At 45.0% G+C, this 22478-nt stretch overlaps 1 protein-coding gene across 3 annotated transcripts in view; it reads left to right on the top strand.

Moving 5' to 3' along the window:
• trpm4a (transient receptor potential cation channel, subfamily M, member 4a) overlaps positions 1–22478 on the top strand; it is a 249351-nt gene that overhangs the window by 206505 nt on the left and 20368 nt on the right. For all 3 annotated transcript variants that reach the window (XM_084329502.1, XM_084329501.1, XM_084329500.1), the window contains 6 exons: positions 2730–2904; positions 4523–4688; positions 17437–17618; positions 18361–18493; positions 21285–21357; positions 21838–21931. In XM_084329502.1, the coding sequence (XP_084185628.1) occupies positions 2730–2904; positions 4523–4688; positions 17437–17618; positions 18361–18493; positions 21285–21357; positions 21838–21931 (823 nt within the window). The remainder of the gene's footprint in view (positions 1–2729; positions 2905–4522; positions 4689–17436; positions 17619–18360; positions 18494–21284; positions 21358–21837; positions 21932–22478) is intronic.

Genomic DNA, 22478 nt, shown 5'->3' with positions numbered 1-22478 from the left:
AATCAAACCTGTCTACTGCTCGTTAGACCACGTCAGCTTGACAGTATCAAAGTGAAAAATAAAGAGACAAAAATAGACCTGTTTAAGCAGGGCACTGACGCTATATGGCGCTAATGAATGCTGTCCCTGTGAGGAAGAGCTTCCGTGCGCTGGTGACCAAGCCTGATGATTGCATATGTAATCTGAACTCAAGCTGTGTGAGCAAAAAGCTGTGGATGGATATTTTGCAGAGGTGCCGGTTATACGATCCTCTAACGCTATTGGCACATGTTCAACAGAGCGACATGTTGGAGACCGTGTCAAGGCCTGTCATATCCTCTCATGTCCGCCGGGTCACTCTTGGTACATAGCCTTCATCAAGGCTCACCTGCGGGAAAGAGGCCAAATATCTATTATTGTTCTACAATATATAGTCTAACATACTCTATATAACAATCTGTGTTGCCACGTGTAACTGAAACTGCCAACATGGCATTTGGACTAGAAACAGCGGATAGATAACACTGATGTTTTGACAGAGTGTTAACCGCGACACCTAACATCCAAGGTATTTCCTGTGTATTACACCACTGGTCTTTTTAATTTATTTATATGACAGGGACAATGCACATTAAAATCAATATGCCAGATTTAGCCAAGAAGGCTAGTTTTCATCTGTAGTCCCTGGACAAGTATAAAAGAACAGGCATTAGACATCAAGAAACCATTGGTTCATAGAATAAAAGGAAGTTATAGTAACAATGTCAATATACTATGTAGACATACATTGGTTCATAGATCATAGATACAAAAATAATAATAATAATAATAATAATAATAATAATAATAATAATAATAATAATAATAATAATAATAATAATAATAATAATAATAATAATAATAATAATAATAATAATAATAATAATAATATATATATATATATATATATATATATATATATATATATATATATATATATATATATATATATATATATATATATATATATATATAGTAAACACTCACACACAAGTCAAACAAATCAGTATGTTACCAGCTCAAAATCAATATACACTTCATAGAAGGAAAAAGAACAAAGATAAAATGCAGTCAGTCCGACTGGAATTGGTGACTGCATAGTTGATTACTGATCAGCCATGATTTCAAGTGATTGGAAAAGGATCTGTATGTGGTGCACTTTCCTATGTTTTCTGGCAGTTTATATTAGTCATGAGATGCTTTGAATGAGAATGCTTATTGGCTGAATGTGCTCTGTCTGAAAGGTAGAGCACAGTCCAAGGGTGTAATTTTGTTTTCAATGGTGGAGGGGACACATTTGGGGGCGTGGTCAGTGGTGCATTGGTGATTTCATACCTAGTTGCACTGTGTTTTAATGGACGTGGTCCGGCGAAAATGTTGAACATTTAGAATTTTAAATGCATAAATCTGGTGCACTTTGAGGGTCAAGTAGACAACATACTGTATGTATAAAACAACAGCATAGAGCCTTTTAAATACAACGAGGTCATAGACAGATATTTCACAGACACCAAGCAATGCTGTTGCATTTCATGGCAATCACACAGACCATTGTTCACACCAAACTTTGAGGGGAGGGGGCAGGGAGCTCTGTGTGTTCCGTCCTATGTATTTGAACACACCTGACGACCTGAGCTATTGTTATGCAAAGACACGTAGCCAGGTCGGTACTTGGCGCGTGCACACAAAAATGCGACTCATCCCTCGCCAAGTACTCACCTGGCTACTCGTCTTTGCATAACAATGGCTCAGGTCGTCAGAGACCTGAGCTCAGAGAGGGAACAAGCAGCCGTTTTCCGTGTGGTCCTAGTGCCGCGTCGCGTCTCCGTTTATTATATATATATAGCGCAAAGGACCTTTTCTCTTTTGAAAGGTAACATTCCGAAGTTTCTTACACAATAAAGAAAAATCACTTTGAGTGCTAATGAAATAGAGTAACAGAGGTTTGAATACACTGAAGTAAAGGTTTTGTGTACTCACATGTCTGTTTAGTGGTTGCCAGATGCCTGTTTTTAAGTTCCAGCTGAGAGGTAGGAGCTGGAAAACATAACGGTTCAATAACCTGAAGTCTTATAGTCATACAGGTCCAAAGTGTATAAAAATCCCACAGAGAATTAGTGTTTCACAAAGGTTTTTGTAATGTGTGTACCGCAATAATTCAGCGTGATTATCCAAAATGTCCATCCACTGTCTTTATTTTGCCTCTCGAGTCAAAACAAAGGACTTCTTCTTCTTCTTGTGTCACCTTCCCCCACTCCGACCGCCCGTTTGGGATTGCTTTTGGAGCAGATGCTCCTTGGCTACAACGGTGGTCAATCATTTTCGCCATCAGGCGCAGTGACTGGTCACTGGTCAGTTCAGGACCGTTCACAAACAGATGTGGTTACTTGTTACTTGCTTGTCAAATGACGCTCGCCGGATGTTTAGTCTTTCGTAACTCGAGAATGGAATCACGCAATAGGTTGAGTGGGGTGACGATCGAAAGGCGGCAAATTCAACTATCTTTTTTGGTTGATCGGCGAAAACGTAGCCCGGAGCCGACAGACGAGAGCAAAGTGCAGCGATGTGCGATAAAATACAAACAAAAAAAATACATAATTTTTTTTCTGTAGTCAATTAATTGAAATTAACGCGATAAAGTTCCAGCCATAAATTATATATAAACGCACAGAAGCTATTTGAACCCTGACCTCTCTTTCTTTCCCCCTCAGATAAAAGACGTGTTCTTCTTCCTCTTCTTCCTGGCTGTGTGGGTCATGGCCTACGGCGTAGCCAATCAGGCACTTCTGTACTCCTACGACCCACGTCCTATTTGGATCTTCCGCCGGGTGTTCTACAGGCCTTACCTGCACATATTTGGACAGATCCCCATTCATGAAATGGACAGTGGGTGGCTCTCTCAAGTTCTATGCACACACTCAACACACCAACATCATTTACACACAGACACTCGCAAACATTCCAAATATTTTGTGACCTGACGAGTACACTCTCTCTTTCCCAACCCCTCCCCCCACCCTCGTTCAACTCCAACCCACATCAGACAAACACACAAACAATTCAAACCAACACCAAGCGGGGCTGTTTGATTGATTGATTGATTGAAAACTTTATTAACAGATTGCAGAATGGGTACAGTACAGTACAGCTCAATACATACAATTGTTAAGGGGATGCAGACCAGAGAAAGACTTTCGTCTTGTTTACATCAGGGTCCCCCATTTTCAATTAATCGTAACATATATGACATACATGACATACAGATAGACAGTACTGCTACATCTATACATTTATGACATACCAGATTTGCAAATACAGTACTGTTTGTGATATAAAAAGAGTCCAGAAAAAAGAGTATATACATTTGACGTAGAAACTGTACATTGGATTGGGTAGGTGGGGGGGGTGGGGGTGGGGGGGACTGTACATTGGAGGTGGTTGGGTGGGTGGGGGGGTTGGGTAGGAGTGGGGGGGGAGGTTGGGTAGGAGGGGTGGGTGGGGGACACTGTACAACTGTACAAACAAAACTGTACATTGGAATATTGACAAGACCATACTTGGTAATTTACTGTACATTGGAGGGGGTTGTGTTCTGACATTTACAGGGGCCAGTTTCGAGTTGCAGTCTCCCTTAGGTGTTTTTTGAGAGTGTTTTTGAAAGTGGGTAGTGATTCACATTCCTTTACAGCTTTGGGTAGGGCGTTCCACATTGATGTGGCATAATTGCGAAACGTGTTTAGTCCCTTGTTTGAGCCGAATCTGGGTTTAACATGATTTGTGGAGCTCCCTCTGGTGTTGTGATCGTGGTATTCACTGACCTTTGGGAAGTATTTTGACATGTACATGGGTACCTTGGTCGTGTAGTGTATCTTGTAGACCAGGCCCATTGCAAGTTGCTGTACTCTGTCGTCTACTCTAAGCCATCCTAGGTTGTCAATGTGGGCAGGGGTGAGGTGGGTTCTAGGAGTAAGGTCAAGCAGTAGTCTGACCAGTTTGTTTTGAGATGTTTGTAATTTTGTTTTTAGCGCCTTTGAGGTGCTTTGGTACCATGAGGTGCAAGCATAGTCGTAGTACCCTTGAATGAGTGCTCCTGCCAGAGTCTTCAGGGTATTCTTGTTTACCATTGAGGAGATCCGGTACAAGAATCGAGTTCGTTGGTTGACTTTTTTTATTACCGCTTTTTTTGACCGCATTACAGATTCTACCTTCAAGGCATCTCGGGAACATCAAGAATTACAATGTTAATGTATTGTGATACTAGTAATCACCAGCTCACTAGCAGTATATTACTGTATATTTGTATGTCTTGTATGTCATAAATGTCTTGATGAATTGAAAATGGAGGACCATTATGTAAACAAGACGAAAGTATTTTTCTGGTCTGCAGCAGTTGTTTGTATTGAGCCGTACTGTATTGTACCCATTCTGCAATCTGTTAATAACGTTTTCAATCAATCAAGCTCCCACCCCTACTGACTTCCTTGCCTTTTTCTCTCCCGTGTAGCTGATAAAATGGGGCATGTGACCTGCACGAACGACACGGCACAGATCGAGGCCGGGGCCGAGCCTTGCATGAGTACCTATGCCAACTGGCTGGTCGTCCTCCTGCTCGTCGTCTATCTGCTGGTCACCAACATCCTGCTGGTCAACCTGCTCATCGCCATGTTCAGGTACACAGCGTAGTCCTGGCGGCCTGTATCAGTTCCGCAACCGTTCCTATTTCCGGGGTAGGCCTGATTGGCCCCGACAGGCACGTGACCCGCCACGGCCACGCCCCGCGGCAGCCCCAGGACGCGGCAACGAGGCTGCTGTGGTTCACCGCCGCTTTCCGCCTTCAACGCCGCCCGCAGCAGCAAATTTGCGCGAGCGCAGGATTATTTCAGTGTGTATCATGCAATCATTTATCATTTAACATTTGAAAGGCATACATTGTTGTATGAAATAAAATAGTATAGAGACATATGTACAGCGTTCGATGCAGAATAGAAGTAACTGAGTTACCATACAATATACAATACGCTATAGTGCAAAGCAGAAATGGGATGAGGTACAATTTACAGTAAGGTGTATGCGTTGCAGTGCAAATGCTGGCGCGCTCCAGAGACCGTTACTGTACCATACAATATACAATGCAATGTACCAATATACAATACGCTATAGTGCAAAGCAGAAATGGGATGAGGTACAATTTACAGTAAGGTGTACGCGTTGCAGTGCAAATGCTTCTTACTGTTGCGCTCCAGAGACCGTTACTGTACCATACAATATACAATATACAATACGCTATAGTGCAAAGCAGAAATGGGATGAGGTACAATTTACAGTAAGGTGTATGCGTTGCAGTGCAAATGCTTCTTACTGTTGCGCTCCAGAGACCGTTACTGTACCATACAATATACAATATACAATACGCTATAGTGCAAAGCAGAAATGGGATGAGGTACAATTTACAGTAAGGTGTATGCGTTGCAGTGCAAATGCTTCTTACTGTTGCGCTCCAGAGACCGTTACTGTACCATACAATATACAATATACAATACGCTATAGTGCAATGCACGTTAAAAAAATAAAAAAATGTAAGGGAATCGAACTTGTCACAAACGGACCATAGGATCCACAGCCAAGCAGCGGTACCAATTGAGCTAGTTGTCGATGGTAAAAAAGGGGGGATTACTGCTACATAATGCTGCCGCGACGGAGCTCCGCCGCGACAATATTATTAAACAGCGGCTCTGTCATTGAAGTGGGAAAAGTGAGCCGTATTGTATATTAGTACATTGCATAGTATATTGTATAGCGTATGGTAACTCTGCGGCGTTGAAGGCGGAAAGCGGCGGTGAACCACAGCAGCCTCGTTGCCGCGTCCTGGGGCTGCCGCGGGGCGTGGCCGCGGCGGGTCACGTGCCTGTCGGGGCCAATCAGGCCTACCCCGGAAATAGGAACGGTTGTGGAACTGATACAGGCGTCCTGGCGCGAGGTGCTCTGTACAGTAGCTCCGCAACGTCCCACAGTCGCTGTGAGTTTGTTGCTGTCTCCAACAGATCTTTGTGGTTGAGATGTGACATCTCATTGATGTTTTTCCTCATCATCCTGATGATCAGTCTTATTTACTACAAAATGCAAAATACAGAAAAATATCATTAACACAATAGGGCTGTCCCCGACTAATGATTTGGATGGTCGACTAGGATTGGCCAAAATGTGCCGCTAGTCGACTATTGGTCAAAAAAATATATATATATATAATTTTTTTTTTTTTTTTTTTATCGTTCCATTTGGGCTGTGGGGGGTGCTTAATGTCTGAAGAGTCGACTGAAGGCTTCTTGTCCTCTGCAAAAGCATGCAATTGGTCCACTGATGGATACATCTTGATATTTGTCTAGTCTAGTGTGTTCATTAGATGGGTGAAATCCTCTTTCAGTGCCTCTGTGCCTGTTTTCGTAGGCAGTTAGCCTCTGGTATGCGTGCCATTAGCGTTAGCCACGCTTCTAGGCCTCTTTTCTTTTGGAAAGAATGATTAAAATTTTTTTTATATTTTATTATTATATTCGACTAAGAGGTTGGCCAGTCGACTACGGCTCCTTTCGACCGATTAGTCGACTAATCGATTAACTCTTTCAGTGCCACTCACGAGATTTCTCGTTTTTTTTTATAGGTGGTGGCGTGCCACTCACGAGATTTCTCGGAATTATTATTATTTTTATTTTTTTGCGATCTGAAAAATTATTGCATCACCCGAGCCTACCCGACTATAGCCGAGCTGCGCCGGTGATCACTGTGGAAAAAAGCACCCCCTGTCGTCTCCCATATGACATAAGTGATTTTGGAATGGACTCAATGAAAATGAATGGGGAAAAGAATCCGGTACTCCACATTTTCCAGTTCACTGATCCAGCCGGGGTTACCACAGTTCATTCTGGAGCCTCAGATCCCCGCGGATCATGGAGTTCTACTGTGTCGCGTTGGATCCATACACGTATTGATTTTTTCGAATGGTGATCAGGAATTGGAATATACCAGTTGGATACCATCTGATGTCAGGTAAGGACTCTATGTTATCAGTGGTAGGATAATCGGAGTAAGTTTGATGAAGTTATAAGCTGTTTTGTGAAATGTCTTCTTTCGGTTTCACTGTAAAAGTCTGTGAGGAAATCAACGGAGCGATTATCAGTGCGCGGCCGTAATGTGCTTGCGTGCACGTATAATATTGATCATCTAGCGTTTATTTGAAAACGATTCATAAAAAGGCCGACGAATATCAACGTTGTGGAATATTCCACTAAAAGACGATTTTCATAGAATGCTCCAGAATGAGCTGTTTTTTATATCAAAACGGGGGCTTTTCTAACTGCTCTGAAACGGAAACGACGCGATAAAAAAACAATCTGTCTTCACAGCACTGACTGGAAAATAGTCTTTGATAATGCGATGGGCAGATTAGACACATAGCCATAATTTAAAACATAGTGTAACTGAGGGGTACAATTCCCTGACTGTATTGATAAGTATGGTATCATTAAACCACTACCGTCTTATGCACTTTAATTACTGGCCATACAGTACATGATATATATAATGATGAACACTTCCCACAATGAAATCGGTTCCACACAAAGTTGTAATTAAGTATTTATTGCAGCAAAAGGTACATAATATACTTCTCTATTTCACTTTGAATGCGCTTATAAGGCAAAGGAATGTGCGTAGGCAAATCAATAACGAATGTCCATTCTCTGGTTACGCAGGAGGTAATTACAGATACAGCACTCAAAACTCAAACCTCTCATGCCTCTCTACCACTCTCTACCACTCCTATATTGTTCTTGACCGGGCCAGATTTCACACCTCCACTTCCTCCCACAGGCTGGGCAGATTTTCATCTTAAATTTTTATTCGTCCCAAATGTCCCAGCCCCATCAGATTTCTTAGCTTTTTTCACTGTTTACTTATCATGCATTGCAACACTAATATATGGTCAGTACCCCAAGTCAGACTGCCCATATAAAAATTATTTTGGGGGTCTGAGGGCAGTAGCCCCCGACCCCCTCCCTGGGGAAGCACTTAAGTTAACTACCCTCCCTTTGTTCCCCCAGCCAACAACCCCGGAAAATTAACACCTGAGTAGACTTAAGTGGCACACAAGCAGCAACAAGCAGCAGACAAGCAGCAGAATTGGTTTGATTTTTGAGCGCTGCGTCTGTATACAACCTGAATCTTAGGGAATTATATCTATGGTACACTAGTAATATAGCGGGAGATACTGGAAGGGTCCCCCCGGTTGTAAGCCAGCAAGGGTAGAGGATCTGTCGGTAATAGAGTCTGGGTCAACGATGATAAGGAGACTCCGAGTACGGGAGACGGTGCAATAAGATCTTGATCCACAGATGAATACAGCTGTTCTCCGTAGCCTGTAGCTCCACAGGGAAGAAAGCTAGCCTGCCTCAGGCTTCTGAGGGGCAGACTCGACGTGGCTCCTCACAGGGTAAATCCCACACACGTGTGGGCGTCGGCGATTCTCCGCTCCATTAATCACAGGACCAAAAGCAAATATAATCCAGCCGTAAAGGGCTATGCAGTCGTCGGGTAGATACTCCAGTGTACATGTCCACACGGTCCTCGTCTAGGGCTCCTCAGGTGCAAACGCCATGAAAGCAGCCCAGCCTGGATAAGCACTCTAGCTGATACGAGGAAAACGTTGGTGATGCTGGTCACTGTAGAACTTTAGCCGCACGATACACTATACACAATTAGACTATTACTGACTTAATAGAATATGTCGCACTCGACGGTATAGCGCCAAACTCTGACACTTCAGTTATTAATTCGCACGCGGTCTCAATGCTCTATTTGGGGCCAAACAGGCCATACTTCACCGCACGTAGTATCGTGGGTGAGGCTTCAACTTATTGGGTAACATACTTCTGTATTCACCTGCGCCGTATTTATACGCTTAGATGAATAAACTAGTACCAGCTTTATTCCTGTCTCATATCCTTGCGCAATACCATTCATGTCCAGGCATGTCCCCGGCGGTGACTTTGAACCTGACTTTGGAGGCATGGCCTTGGCGCCTGTGGACCGCTGTCCAATAGGAGAATGAAATATTATGGTCTGTACTAGGCTAAAGGGATATTCCGTGTATATGTACAAGGAATATACAAGGGATATCAAACGATATACAAATATTATGCAATATATATCAATCAATAAATATATATATTTGGTTTAATCTGATCCTTTGTAACAGCCGCCTCCTAATTAGTCCCACCTAATTAGCTAAGCAGAGACAGATTAACCGCACTGTCCACTACTCAATGTCTGTTGTGAGGGGTAGGGCAGTTCACAAAGTCATGGGGTCATGGTCGTCATCAATAGTCTCGGGGAGCCTTGGCAACTCTATTAGCCTCGCCACGGGTCGGGTGTAGATCCGCCCTTGGACGAGCACTTCGGCTGCTCGGACCTTTCCGTCGGCACCGGTGATCACTTTGCTTACGCGGCCAGCCGGCCACATAGCTCGGGGTAGTGACTGGTCGATAATCATGACGACTGTTCCTTCTGTCAAATTGTCTCTCTCTTTCACCCATTTCTGGCGGGTCTGTAGAGACGGTAGATAGTGGAGTAGGAAGCTGTTCCAAAACTTGTCAGCCAATACTTGACTGTACCTCCACATTCTTCGGCCGTTCGCTTCTTCAGGCCTGTACATTGTCTGTGGTAGCGCGGGGTCCAGCCGCCCCATCAAGAGTGTGTTGGGGGTGACTGGGTCGACATCTGCTACATCACTTGAGACGTAACCGAGGGGCTTTGAGTTCAATACTCCCTCGATCTCCGCGAGGACTGTCATTAGGACTTCTTCCGCCACGGTCTGGGCCCCAAGCACGGCGTACAGGGCTGTCTTTATTGAACGTACTTCTCGTTCCCAAGTTCCACCGAAGTGAGGTGCATTCGGGGGATTAAACTGGAAGTCAATCTGGGATGGAGCGAGGTGGGTCTTAAGTTCTGGGCCCATAGCTTGGAAGCTCTCTCTCAGCTCTCTTTCTCCGCCTTTGAAGTTTGTCCCGTGATCAGACAATAATATAGACGGTTTGCCTTTCCGCGATGTGAATCTTCGGAAGGCCATAAGGAATGAGTCTGTGCTCATGGTTGGAAGGAGTTCTATATGCATCGCTCGGGTGGTCATGCATTTGAATACAATACCCCACCGCTTCTCGGTTCCTCTTCCTTTCTTTACATACAGCGGGATAGATTGTTGCTTGCGTGGGGCTATTCTTGAGCGAGCCAGGATGAAAGCAGTATGTATTTCTCCTCCCTCCTCTCGGGCACGCAAGTAGGCCACCGAACCGTAGGCTACTTCGGAGGCATCGCTGAAGACGTGCAGGTCCATCTGGCACGTCTCCGGCCTCACTGTGGGTGGGAAGTAGCTGCGGCGTATGTTGACACCTGGGAGTGAGCTGAGTTCTGTCTCCCACTCTCTCCATGTGGATGCAAGGTGTTCGGGTATGGGGTCGTCCCAGCCCTGGTCCTTGTCCCATAACGCTCTTACAATCATCTTTGCCCTGGTGGTGTAAGGTAGAATACATCCCAACGGGTCATATTGTCTGGCGAGTGTTCTGTATACACTCCGTCTGGTGGTCGGTAGTGCAGTCGACCTTCCCTGCTCCTTGGTCAGGGGTGTGTGTTTATAATGGAGCGAGTCTGTTTTGAAGCGCCAGACTAGTCCTAATGTCATTTCTTGGGCTTCTCCTGGGATGGTCGCCATCCAGGTCTCGCTGCTTGCTGCCTTGTCCTCGGGGGAGAGGCTGCGCAATACTTGCGGGTCGCTGCTGGCCCACTGCCTGAGATCAAAGCCGCCTTTGATCAGGGAGGCGCGGAGCTTGAGTAGAAGGGCCTCGGCTTCTTCTGGCGTCGAGACGCTTTGCAGACAGTTGTCCACGTAGAAACTATTTCCTACACTTTGTCGGACCTCTTCATCAGCTGCTGGGTCCTCTGCGACGTGTTTTTGCAGTGCAAACGTAGCACAGCATGGGCTGCATGTGGTTCCGAAAGGGAGGACTTCCCATTGATAGATGGCTGGTTGCTCGTCCCCGATCCTCTCTCTCCATAGGAACCGCAGCAGGGGCTTGTCCTCCTCCACTAGTCTCACCTGCAGGAACATCCCTTTGATGTCGCCGCTGATGGCCACCTTGTCTTGGCGGAAACGTAGTAACACGCCTAGTAGAGAGGGGCCTAGTGTTGGGCCGGGCAAGAGCTCTTTATTCAGATTTTGTGATCCGATCTGGTAGCTGCAGTTGAACACAATACGATCCTTGTCGTTGTGGTGGACTTTGTGGTGCGGCACGTACCATGATTCGGTCGTCTGATCGGCCTCTTTAATGTCAATTTTCTTTATGTGTCCCGCTGTGATTAGCTTGTTAATCTCAGCGCGGTACACAGTCTCTTGAGCGGGGTCTCTGGCTAGGCGCCGCTCTGTGTTCAATAGATACCGCTCCGTCGCTTCTTTTGGGGCGTGGAAGGTAGGCATACCCTCTCGCCTCAGGAGTGGAGTTGCGTATCTCATCACTCCGTTGACTTTGACTCTCTTTGTCCCCCGCTCGAGGAGGGCTATAGCGTAAATGTCTTCCTTGGAACGAATGTCTTTCTTTTCGTTCTTAAAGGGCATTGTCTCTAGTGTCCATAGCCTCTCGACATGCTGTAGGAGGGTGGTGTCTTCTTCTGTCACTCTGGAGTGGAGGCAGCTAGTGGCTGCTGTTCGGTTAAGAGACCTAGCGAGGGGGCCTTGTAGTGTCCATCCTAGGCGGGTCTCGACTGCTGCAGGACAGCCTCTGGGCCCTGTGTGGACCCGGTCCATCGGGACGATGAGGTCTGCATGGTCGGAGCCTATCAGCAGGGTCGGGGTGGCACCGTCTATGAGCGGTATAGGTAGTTGACGCAGGTGCACATATTTATCCATCAGCTTGGCGATGGGGTAGGTGTACTGCGACAGGCCTATTTCTTGGCTGGTGAAAGCGTTAGTAATCCTATACCGTCTCTCTGGCTGCCCGCTTGCTGCGATAGTGAAGGAGACATTCTCGCCCTTTATCGTCTTTAGATCTCTTCTTATTGTCCGAATCGTCATCTGGTTTTCGCTCCCCCGCAGCCCCAGCTGGGCCGCAGCGGACGCGAGGAGAAGGGTCTTCTCTGACCCGTCGTCAAGGACGGCGTAAGTGTCCATGACCTTGTCTTGGTAACTCAATGTTATGCGGACCACCTTTAAGAGCACCCGGGCGCCCCCGCTGCTGGCGGGGTCAATGTACATAACACTTGCCTTTGTGCTGCTTGAGGGTGCAGGCTTTCTTCTGTTACTGTCGTGTAGGACGTCTAAGTGGGCTCCGTCACACCGACTACACCTCTTCTTTAAGCGGCAATCGGCTGCCATGTGACTGCGCACACATCGGTAACAGCGTCGGTTGGCCTTTATCCATTGACTCACCTCGTCGGCGGTCATCTTCTTGAACGTGTCACATTGTGACAGCCAGTGTTCATTTTCGCAGTACGGGCACACCATCTTCCACTTCTCTTTCATCGAGGGGGTACTGTGGTTCTTGCTGCTCGGTACTGATTCTGATTGGTGCATGACGGTCACCAATCTGCGGCCATCGTTTGCTCTCCTAGGTCCCTCTCTGGAGCTTGGTGTGCTCCGCATGAACGTATCCAACCGTAGGCTGTTGACTTCTCTCGCCAGGAAGTCGGCTAGGTCTAGGAGGGATGGCTCGGGACCGTTAGGATCACGGTGGTCTCTTTGCCGCCTGAAGCGCTCTTGTCGGGCGGGCGGAAGCTTCTCTAAAATCCTCTCGACATTAGAGTTCGCGTACAGTTCGTGCATACCCTTTTCTCTTTGCGCCCCCAGCATCCCTACCAGGGATTGTACCTTGATAGACAGGTCATCTAGTGAGCGATTGTCTGTGGCTGGGGGTAGGCGGTCAATATGCCTTATCTCTTGTATTACGTAGTCCCATATGCGTCCATATCTTTGGTCGAGTGCTGCTAGAGCCGCGGTGTATGGGGTAGTAGAGGTGGCATAGGCCAGCGCTATATTGTGCGCTCGGGGCACCTTGAGGTGCTTCAGTAGGATAGCATATTTGTACGGTTCATCAGCTACATCGGACATCATTGTCTCTAAGCACATTCGTAGCTCTGTGTACTGTGCTCTGTTCTCGTGTGTGAAGTCCGGGAACGTCGGTGTGCCAATGTATGATGCCATGGATGGCTGGCACACAACACAGCGTTGGAAGAGAGGCCTCCTAGGCGAGTCTCCTCTTACGCCTCTTGGTGGGCTGGTACCTGCTGGATACCATGGCCCGCGTATCCAGGTGCTGTTCCTCGGGGCTGGTCGTGCGTCAAGCTCACCCGTGAATTGAGTCGGGGGTCTGTAGCGCAGAGCCGCGGGGGTAAAGCCTGGGCTGTACTGGACCTCCTGGTCCTGTGGAGTACTGTGCTGCTGTTGGGCTTGACTCTCCTCCTCTCCCTCTTCTTATTCCTCTGGCAGGTCATCTAGATCCTGTAGTCGTCTATTTAGCCTCTCCGCGGTGTAGACCGTTTCTTCCTTGTAGCTGGGTCTCACTTGGACCGGACGGGGAAGGGGTTCGGAGGGGGGTATAGGCTCTCTCTGGTGGTCGGGCTCAGGGTCGCTTGATCGGGTCGGGGAGGGTGCCCTTGACCCTTGTCTTGACGAGGCCCTGGAGCCCCGTGCGGAGGGAGGGGGTGTTGCCCTGGTGATCAGCTGCTCCATTATCTGCGCTTGTAATCGGTCGCGCTCGGCTTCGCGCTTGGTGAGAGCGAGGTCGCGCTCTGCTTCTCTTTGGGCACCGGCAGCGGCGCGCTGGGCTTCGGCGGCGGTGCGCTGGGCTTCGGCCCGGTCCCTTCCCATATTCTCTACCGTCTGAAGGCGTCTAATCTCTAGACGTATACGATCTTCGTCGCTCCGTTGCTGCGCTTGAAGGCGTTCTCTTTCCATGGAAGAATGTTCGCGCTCACTAAGCGTCTGTGCTTGGAGTCGATCGCGCTCTGTTGAGGCTGCCAGGCTGGCGAGGAAGGCCTGTGCCAGCATCTTGTCCGCCTCGCTGGGGGAAGACGCTGGTTGAGGTGATCCGCTCCTGGTAGTACTCATTGGAGATCCGTTCTCCTGTGGCGAGTCGAGGAGATCCATCTCCGGGGTGCTCGCCTCTTCTTGTAGTGGGTCGAGTTCCATCCCTGGAGGGCTGTCTTTATCCTGGAGCTCTCCGGGGACTACTTCTTCGGTCTTGGCGGGGGGTAAAGTCATGTCAGGTCCCTCCTGGTCCCCTCCGTGAGCTTGGTCAGTTACGTTAGAACCCACTAGGGCCTCTATAGGCGGGGTAGCCTGGTCGATAGGGTCGGACATAATTTTACTATCTACTTTTTTCGCGTTTACCGTCTGTAGAAAGCTAGGTAGTATATTGGCAACGTAATCCTCTAAGTACTGAGGTGTCTGCCGTCTACGCTGCGGGCGATCTATTTTAGGAGAACCGTTTTGTGGAGTGTTCATCATTGGCCATGTCAATATTAATACCACTATATTAATATTACGCTAGTTACCCTCCGGCTCGAAGGACCAATTGTAACTGAGGGGTACAATTCCCTGACTGTATTGATAAGTATGGTATCATTAAACCACTACCGTCTTATGCACTTTAATTACTGGCCATACAGTACATGATATATATAATGATGAACACTTCCCACAATGAAATCGGTTCCACACAAAGTTGTAATTAAGTATTTATTGCAGCAAAAGGTACATAATATACTTCTCTATTTCACTTTGAATGCGCTTATAAGGCAAAGGAATGTGCGTAGGCAAATCAATAACGAATGTCCATTCTCTGGTTACGCAGGAGGTAATTATACAACCTGAATCTTAGGGAATTATATCTATGGTACACTAGTAATATAGCGGGAGATACTGGAAGGGTCCCCCCGGTTGTAAGCCAGCAAGGGTAGAGGATCTGTCGGTAATAGAGTCTGGGTCAACGATGATAAGGAGACTCCGAGTACGGGAGACGGTGCAATAAGATCTTGATCCACAGATGAATACAGTTGTTCTCCGTAGCCTGTAGCTCCACAGGGAAGAAAGCTAGCCTGCCTCAGGCTTCTGAGGGGCAGACTCGACGTGGCTCCTCACAGGGTAAATCCCACACACGTGTGGGCGTCGGCGATTCTCCGCTCCATTAATCACAGGACCAAAAGCAAATATAATCTAGCCGTAAAGGGCTATGCAGTCGTCGGGTAGATAATCCAGTGTACATGTCCACACGGTCCTCGTCTAGGGCTCCTCGGGTGCAAACGCCATGAAAGCAGCCCAGCCTGGATAAGCACTCTAGCTGATACGAGGAAAACGTTGGTGATGCTGGTCACTGTAGAACTTTAGCCGCACGATACACTATACACAATTAGACTATTACTGACTTAATAGAATATGTCGCACTCGACAGTATAGCGCCAAACTCTGACACTTCAGTTATTAATTCACACGCGGTCTCAATGCTCTATTTGGGGCCAAACAGGCCATACTTCACCGCACGTAGTATCGTGGGTGAGGCTTCAACTTATTGGGTAACATACTTCTGTATTCACCTGCGCCGTATTTATACGCTTAGATGAATAAACTAGTACCAGCTTTATTCCTGTCTCATATCCTTGCGCAATACCATTCATGTCCAGGCATGTCCCCGGCGGTGACTTTGAACCTGACTTTGGAGGCATGGCCTTGGCGCCTGTGGACCGCTGTCCAATAGGAGAATGAAATATTATGGTCTGTACTAGGCTAAAGGGATATTCTGTGTATATGTACAAGGAATATACAAGGGATATCAAACGATATACAAATATTATGCAATATATATCAATCAATAAATATATATATTCGGTTTAATCTGATCCTTTGTAACACATAGATTAGGCGATATTAACGTTAACATTGGCGCCGATGGTGGCATTCAAGCGGTAAAACGGAAAACCAGGCGTGGCACTGAAAGAGTTAATAGGGGTCAGCCCTATAACACAGTAATAAAGGAAATCTAGTCTCAACTGACCTGAAACACACCTACAGATCCTTTACAAAAATTATGTATATCATGGAAAAAATGTATTTGTTTAATGATTCCATTAAACTGTATAAACACTTACGTTTTTATTATATGATATGTGTACATATATAATCAGATACTCATAAGTGAATTGCATTCAAAAGTAATATTTTTTAATTAAAATTGGGAGGGGTGGGGGTGTTAATAATGACGTCTATCTTAACAAGTGTTCCAGAACCTGTAGAATCTTTCATATTTAAAAGAAATAAAGACCACTTGCCTCAAAGGGGAAATCTCTCGCCATGTCATCAAACTTCACTGGATCAAGCAGCTCAAGGAAGCGTGTGTTATCCATGTTAACATAACGCTGGGTGATCTGGTCAATCAAGTTGTTCAAGACAGCCATGTATTGTACACATCCCTGAAATGCTGCTTGGGATCTTGAACATTCCCTCTGCGTCATCGAACCATCAAAAACTACTATACTAATTTATCTTAGGCTAATCTCTTTTTCTTTTCTTGCTTTCTCTCTCTTTCACCGCGCTTTGAATACCTAAGGAATGATGAAGAATCGAGAACAAGTCAAGCATGGGATAGGAACTGGTGTTCTCTGAGTGGTTAGACGGGGTATCAATAATTTTCAGGTCGAGAACGCGCATCATTCGAAAGAACGCGCATGATTCAAAAGAATAGGTGAAACAGTGCTTTACTAGGCGTGCATTAAAACACGTCATAAACCATAACTGTCCAATCAACGACGTATAAGGTACTATTTTCGACTTGCGTTCACATACATTGGGTTAGTGAAGCAGAACACTCCCCTGTGTCACCTGAAAGGGGCACTGTTTTGCACGATACCTACGACACATCTTTTTTAACAGTGACACTTTTTTGGTTTGATTCACAGAGGAAATAGTCATTCTAATGAAATGTTGGCATCTAAAAAATATGTTTTATGTAATATATGTGTTATGTTTTTTGTTTGTCTGTTTTTTGGTGAAGCACTGCTTCACCTGTTGTCTTATAAAAGCCTCCTCTGCTTCATAGTCTCTATTCTACATGTCTCTATATTCATAGTCTCTATTCTACATGTCTCTATATTCATAGTCTCTATTCTACATGTCTCTATATTCATAGTCTCTATTCTACATGTCTCTATATTCATAGTCTCTATTCTACATGTCTCTATATTCATAGTCTCTATTCTACATGTCCCTATCTTCATAGTCTCTATTCTACATGTCCCTATCTTCATAGTCTCTATTCTACATGTCCCTATCTTCATAGTCTCTATTCTACATGTCCCTATATTCATAGTCTCTATTCTACATGTCCACAGCTACACCTTCTCCAAAGTTCAGGAGCACAGCGACACCCACTGGAAGTTCCAGCGCTACAAACTAATCGTGGAGTACCACTCCAGGCCCTGCCTGGCCCCGCCCTTCATCATCATCTCCCACCTCCACCTCTTCGTCAAAAGACACATCCGCCACATATCTTCAGTCAAGATCAGACACTTTGGTGAGAGGGAGGGAAGAGGGTGAAGAAGAGCTAAGGGGGGTGAGAGTTGGGAGAAACTAGGAAGGGGGAAAAGGAGAGGTCAATGTCATCATATCACGTGAGGACTAGGGGGTAGAGAGTGTGCACAGTGAAAACCAGAAAGCATGGGAGGAATGGTTCAAAAGATTGAGCACACAACGGATTGCTTGAGTATCAGTATTAGTGCTTGCCTTTATTTTATTATATATGATAATCAAGGCACCCTTGTTTTTTCACAATCATTTACTGTCACTGAAAATGTTATTTTCTACTGATTCACCACTGACACATGCTTCCATTGTAGCTGAACATGTGTCTTGAACACCACATAAAGCCATGAAACCCAGGAAAGTCACCACATCTGTGCTGATGTCTGAGGTGCATTTATTTTCCAGATTCTTTTTGGCCTTTTCCCCTGAACAGTTGATCTATTGTGCCTTAATACAGTGTACAATTGATGCAAGACGTTAGCATGGCAGTAAATATAGTGACTTTCTTCAGTTCATGTGGTGTTTAAGACACATCAGATACACTATAGGGAAGCCAATGGCAGTGGTTTGTCAGCAGAAAGAGAGTGACTTGGAACCCACATGTTAAAAAGACTGGTACGGTCTTGTGTCTCATGAAATACCCTTATAGGTTTTGTTATTTTGTTGGAAGACATGTTAACTGCTACTTTCTTTCTCAACTCCCTCTCCTCTTCCCTGATTGTCTCTGTCTCCAGTCCTGGAGCTGCGGGGCAGGAAGGCCAGCCGTCTGAACACGTGGGAGGCCATTCAGAAAGAGAACCTGCTCGCGGCTCAGAACAAGTGGCAGAGGGAGAGTGACTCAACGCGACTCAAGCACACCTCTGCCAAGTAAAGTCACATCATTATCTTCTGGTATCACCTCTGCCAAGTAAAGTCACATCATTATCTTCTGGTATCACCTCTGCCAAGTAAAGTCACATCATTATCTTCTGGTATCACCTCTGCCAAGTAAAGTCACATCATTATCTTCTGGTATCACCTCTGCCAAGTAAAGTCACATCATTATCTTCTGGTATCACCTCTGCCAAGTAAAGTCACATCATTATCTTCTGGTATCACCTCTGCCAAGTAAAGCCATATCATTATCTTCTGGTATCGCCTCTGCCAAGTAAAGCCATATCATTATCTTCTGGTATCACCTCTGCCAAGTAAAGCCATATCATTATCTTCTGGTATCACCTCTGCCAAGTAAAGCCATATCATTATCTTCTGGTATCGCCTCTGCCAAGTAAAGCCATATCATTACCTCCTGGTATCACCTCTGCCAAGTAAAGCCATATCATTACCTCCTGGTATCACCTCTGCCAAGTAAAGCCACATCATTATCTTCTGATACATAATGGTGCAGTCTGTAATCCAAATGGAAACAAGCATGTCACTCCATCACCGAAGGCCAAAGAAAGGGAGGGGATTAGTTATGTTTTCATTCTCATATTGATTGAATCACCAACTACACCTGTGTTTTTAATGTATTTTTATGCTGTAAAAGTGTATTTCTTTAATGTTTGCAAATATATGACAAAAAAAATTATTAGGATTTTAGTTGAGTGCTGAGGCTTATTTTACATATCTACAAGTCAAACTCTTGAAGTGTCTACAGTATGTGCATACTGACAGAACTGATATGGTATATTATCGATTGGGCCTTTAAGAGTTCCCAAAGATCACAACATTTATGCAATGCCATGGAATTTTGAGAGTTTTATGCCAGATGGGGAAAGTCAGGGAATGGGATATATTATTTGATTATTTTTAGGGCTGTCAGTTTATCACGTTAATTAGATGAATTAATTACACAGCAAATTATCGCGTTATGAAAATTAACTCAAAATTAATTAAAAAAAAACAGATTTTTTTTAATTTACATATTTTTTAATCTCATTAATTCCATAAGAACGTAGAATACACAGGCGGCTACGTGGCGCAATGGGCAAGGCGCTCGCAACGAATGCCCGAGACTCCACATTGCTTTCAGTTTAGCTGGTCGTCCACAGTAATACACATTGGCCGTATTGCGGGGAGGGAAACTGAAGGGTGGGGATCGGGCGTTGTGGACAGCGACTCCTACAGGTCAGTTGGTGCGCCTGCGCAGTAGAATCAAGAAGCGACGGGGGCGGGGCCCCTCCAAAGCCCAGACCCCCGACGCTGAAAGATCGAGCCGCGCAGGTGAAAAGATGCGACGGCTGTTACCTCGAGTATCGGAGGGGACTCGTGCTATGTATGACTTAGTCCACATTGCAGCCGGCTTGTGGGAGGCAAGAAACAACGTTCAAAGACAGGGGAGGGTTGAATTGGACGATATGAAAATTGGGATGGGAGAAAAATAGAAAATGGGAGAAAAAGTGGATCAAAAAAAGAACGTAGAATACACATTTACAGACTTTTTTAATATGGCCCATTTGCATGTTCTTGGTATCTGATTCTAGGGACATCTATGGATCTCAGGGAATGTATTCCCAGTGTCAGAAATACTGTGTCTGTTACTAGGCTTGAGTAAATTGTAATGAACCAAATGAGAATATAAATAATTTTTTTTTATCTTTGACTGTGAATAACACCATGCTCAAATTGACCAGACCTGAAAAATAAGCAAATGAATAAATGGAAGATGATTAAACAGAAGGTTTTGTAGATACAGTACTGAATTCTGCCATCCGGACACATGCCATTTGAAATATGATTATAGAATATAGAATATCAGGCCTAAAATGGTTATGTGATTAAAATGTGATTAATTAGATTAATTAATTACAAATCCTGTAATTAATTAGATACAAAAAAATTATCGCCTGACAGCACTAATTATTTTGTGTAATATTTGAGAATTTCTCGAGTAAATCACTTTACAGTCAAATTTAATCTATATTGGAATGTATTTTTTTTATAATTCTTTGCCACATATGCCTAATATATTGCATCCAGTATTAGCAATCTGCTGTTTTTAAATTCATGCCTTTAGATCTTTCCTCAGCCAGAAACCAATATCAACATGCAAATAATATTTACACTTTAGGTCATGGAAATGCTCTGCTCTAATCATATAATTGCATGTAAAACAATGGGCGTCCTGTATCTTTATCCTAGTCTATCCTATTTCTGGCCATACCTCATCCATTCACTCCTCTCATGGTCAGTTAATTTCTTTTGTTGCATTCTGGCTTAGGTGCTCGTACTTTATCACTGCCTAGAATTTAATACAGATTCTTGTTTTAACTAACTATTTCTTTTAGCTTAGTCATTGACTTACAGGGCAATAGGTTGCAAACCTTCCTTGTTATATGACATAATTGCATGTTATTATATATTACTGACACCAGTAACATCACTGAGCTCTAGGAACAACACAAGTAAAAACACATACCGTAAATAAAAAGAAACAACACAATTATATTTTTGAACTCATTCAGGGCCTAAATTGTCTCAAGTGATTTTTTCCACATTTAGGATTCGGAACCTCAATGCAAATCAGTCCAAATATCCAATATATTTTTGCTCCTTTTTGTTGTTGTTGCTACAGTACTTAGTGGTGAGGTGACCCTGGAGTAGATATAGGCTGGTAAATTGAGTTGAACTTGGGGAGGGTTGGGAATGAGTAACAGTGGAGCTTGTTGTTCCGCAGAGTGGACAGTGTCCTGAAGCAGATGTCAGAAATCCGCGACCACGACCGCAGGCTGAGAATGCTGGAGACAAAGGTCAGTACGGGTTGCTGTGCGCCACACTTTGCCCACATGGCACCTGCATACATGCCCCTCAAGCTCTAAAGACCTTAATCCAGGGCATATAATAAACTTTATTTGTATTGCACCATATGCGCATGAATATATATGTGTTTGAGTGTGCCTGTTGTGTGTGTGTGTGTGTGTGTGTGTGTGTGTGTGTGTGTGTGTGTGTGTGTGTGTGTGTGTGTGTGTGTGCGTGCGTGTGCGTGTGCGTGTGTGTGTGTGTGTCTGTGTGTCTGCGTGTGTGTGTGTGTGTGTGTGTGTGTGTAACGTCAGGAGGGTGGGGGCTGTATGATCCTCCTCTGGTTTCTCTCTGCATTTGGACTGCAGCTGTCGCGTCTGCCTGCTCAGCACTGCACAGTGCACACATCCCTCATGATCTCTCTCTCTCTCCCACTCTCTCTGTCTCTGTCTATATCTCTCTTGCTCACTTTCTCTCTCTCCTACACACAGGTGGAGTACTGCTCTAGTGCCCTCTCCTGGATGGTAGAAGCTCTGTCTCAGAGTAACTTGATTAAGGCCACACGTCCACCTCCTGCCCTCAGAGGTAGGGTTGCCATACACCCAACACATTTTCTGTTGTGCTGTGCAGAGCCAGTATTCACTACTATTTAAATGTACTATTAAATCTACTGTAATCTTATATAGGTTTGATAAGATAAGAAATGTATCAAACGGTCCCCCCACTCAAAAAGGTGGTTTTTCTACAGTTAAGTCCTCTTGGAGGTGTACATTTGATTATACAGATTGTTATTTGTGCAGAACTTGTCAGCAGAGTGTACCCTTTTCACATTCTCCCACTGGAGGAGGGGAGCTTCTCTTTACTACTCAAAATCCGAGCTGTGTGACACAACTGATCCTGTGAACCTATCATGGTCGCTATTGTCCAGCTGGCTAAACCAGGAAATGCTAACGGCTTGGGGGAAGATATGAGAGGTGGAGGGCCCCCGTTCATTGATCCTTGCATTCTCAATGAGGACAAAGGTGTAGGGATGCTGCTAAGCAATTTAGTGAAAAATGTTCTTGGAAAAACACGTGGAGGGGATCTTTAAAGGATAACTATTTTCAACCTAGACCCTGTTTTTCTATCATCT

The sequence above is a fragment of the Notolepis coatsorum genome (genome assembly GCF_963971535.1).
Source record: "Notolepis coatsorum genome assembly, chromosome: 14".
NCBI lineage: Eukaryota > Metazoa > Chordata > Actinopteri > Aulopiformes > Paralepididae > Notolepis > Notolepis coatsorum.
This window is presented reverse-complemented; position numbering and strand designations above follow the sequence as displayed.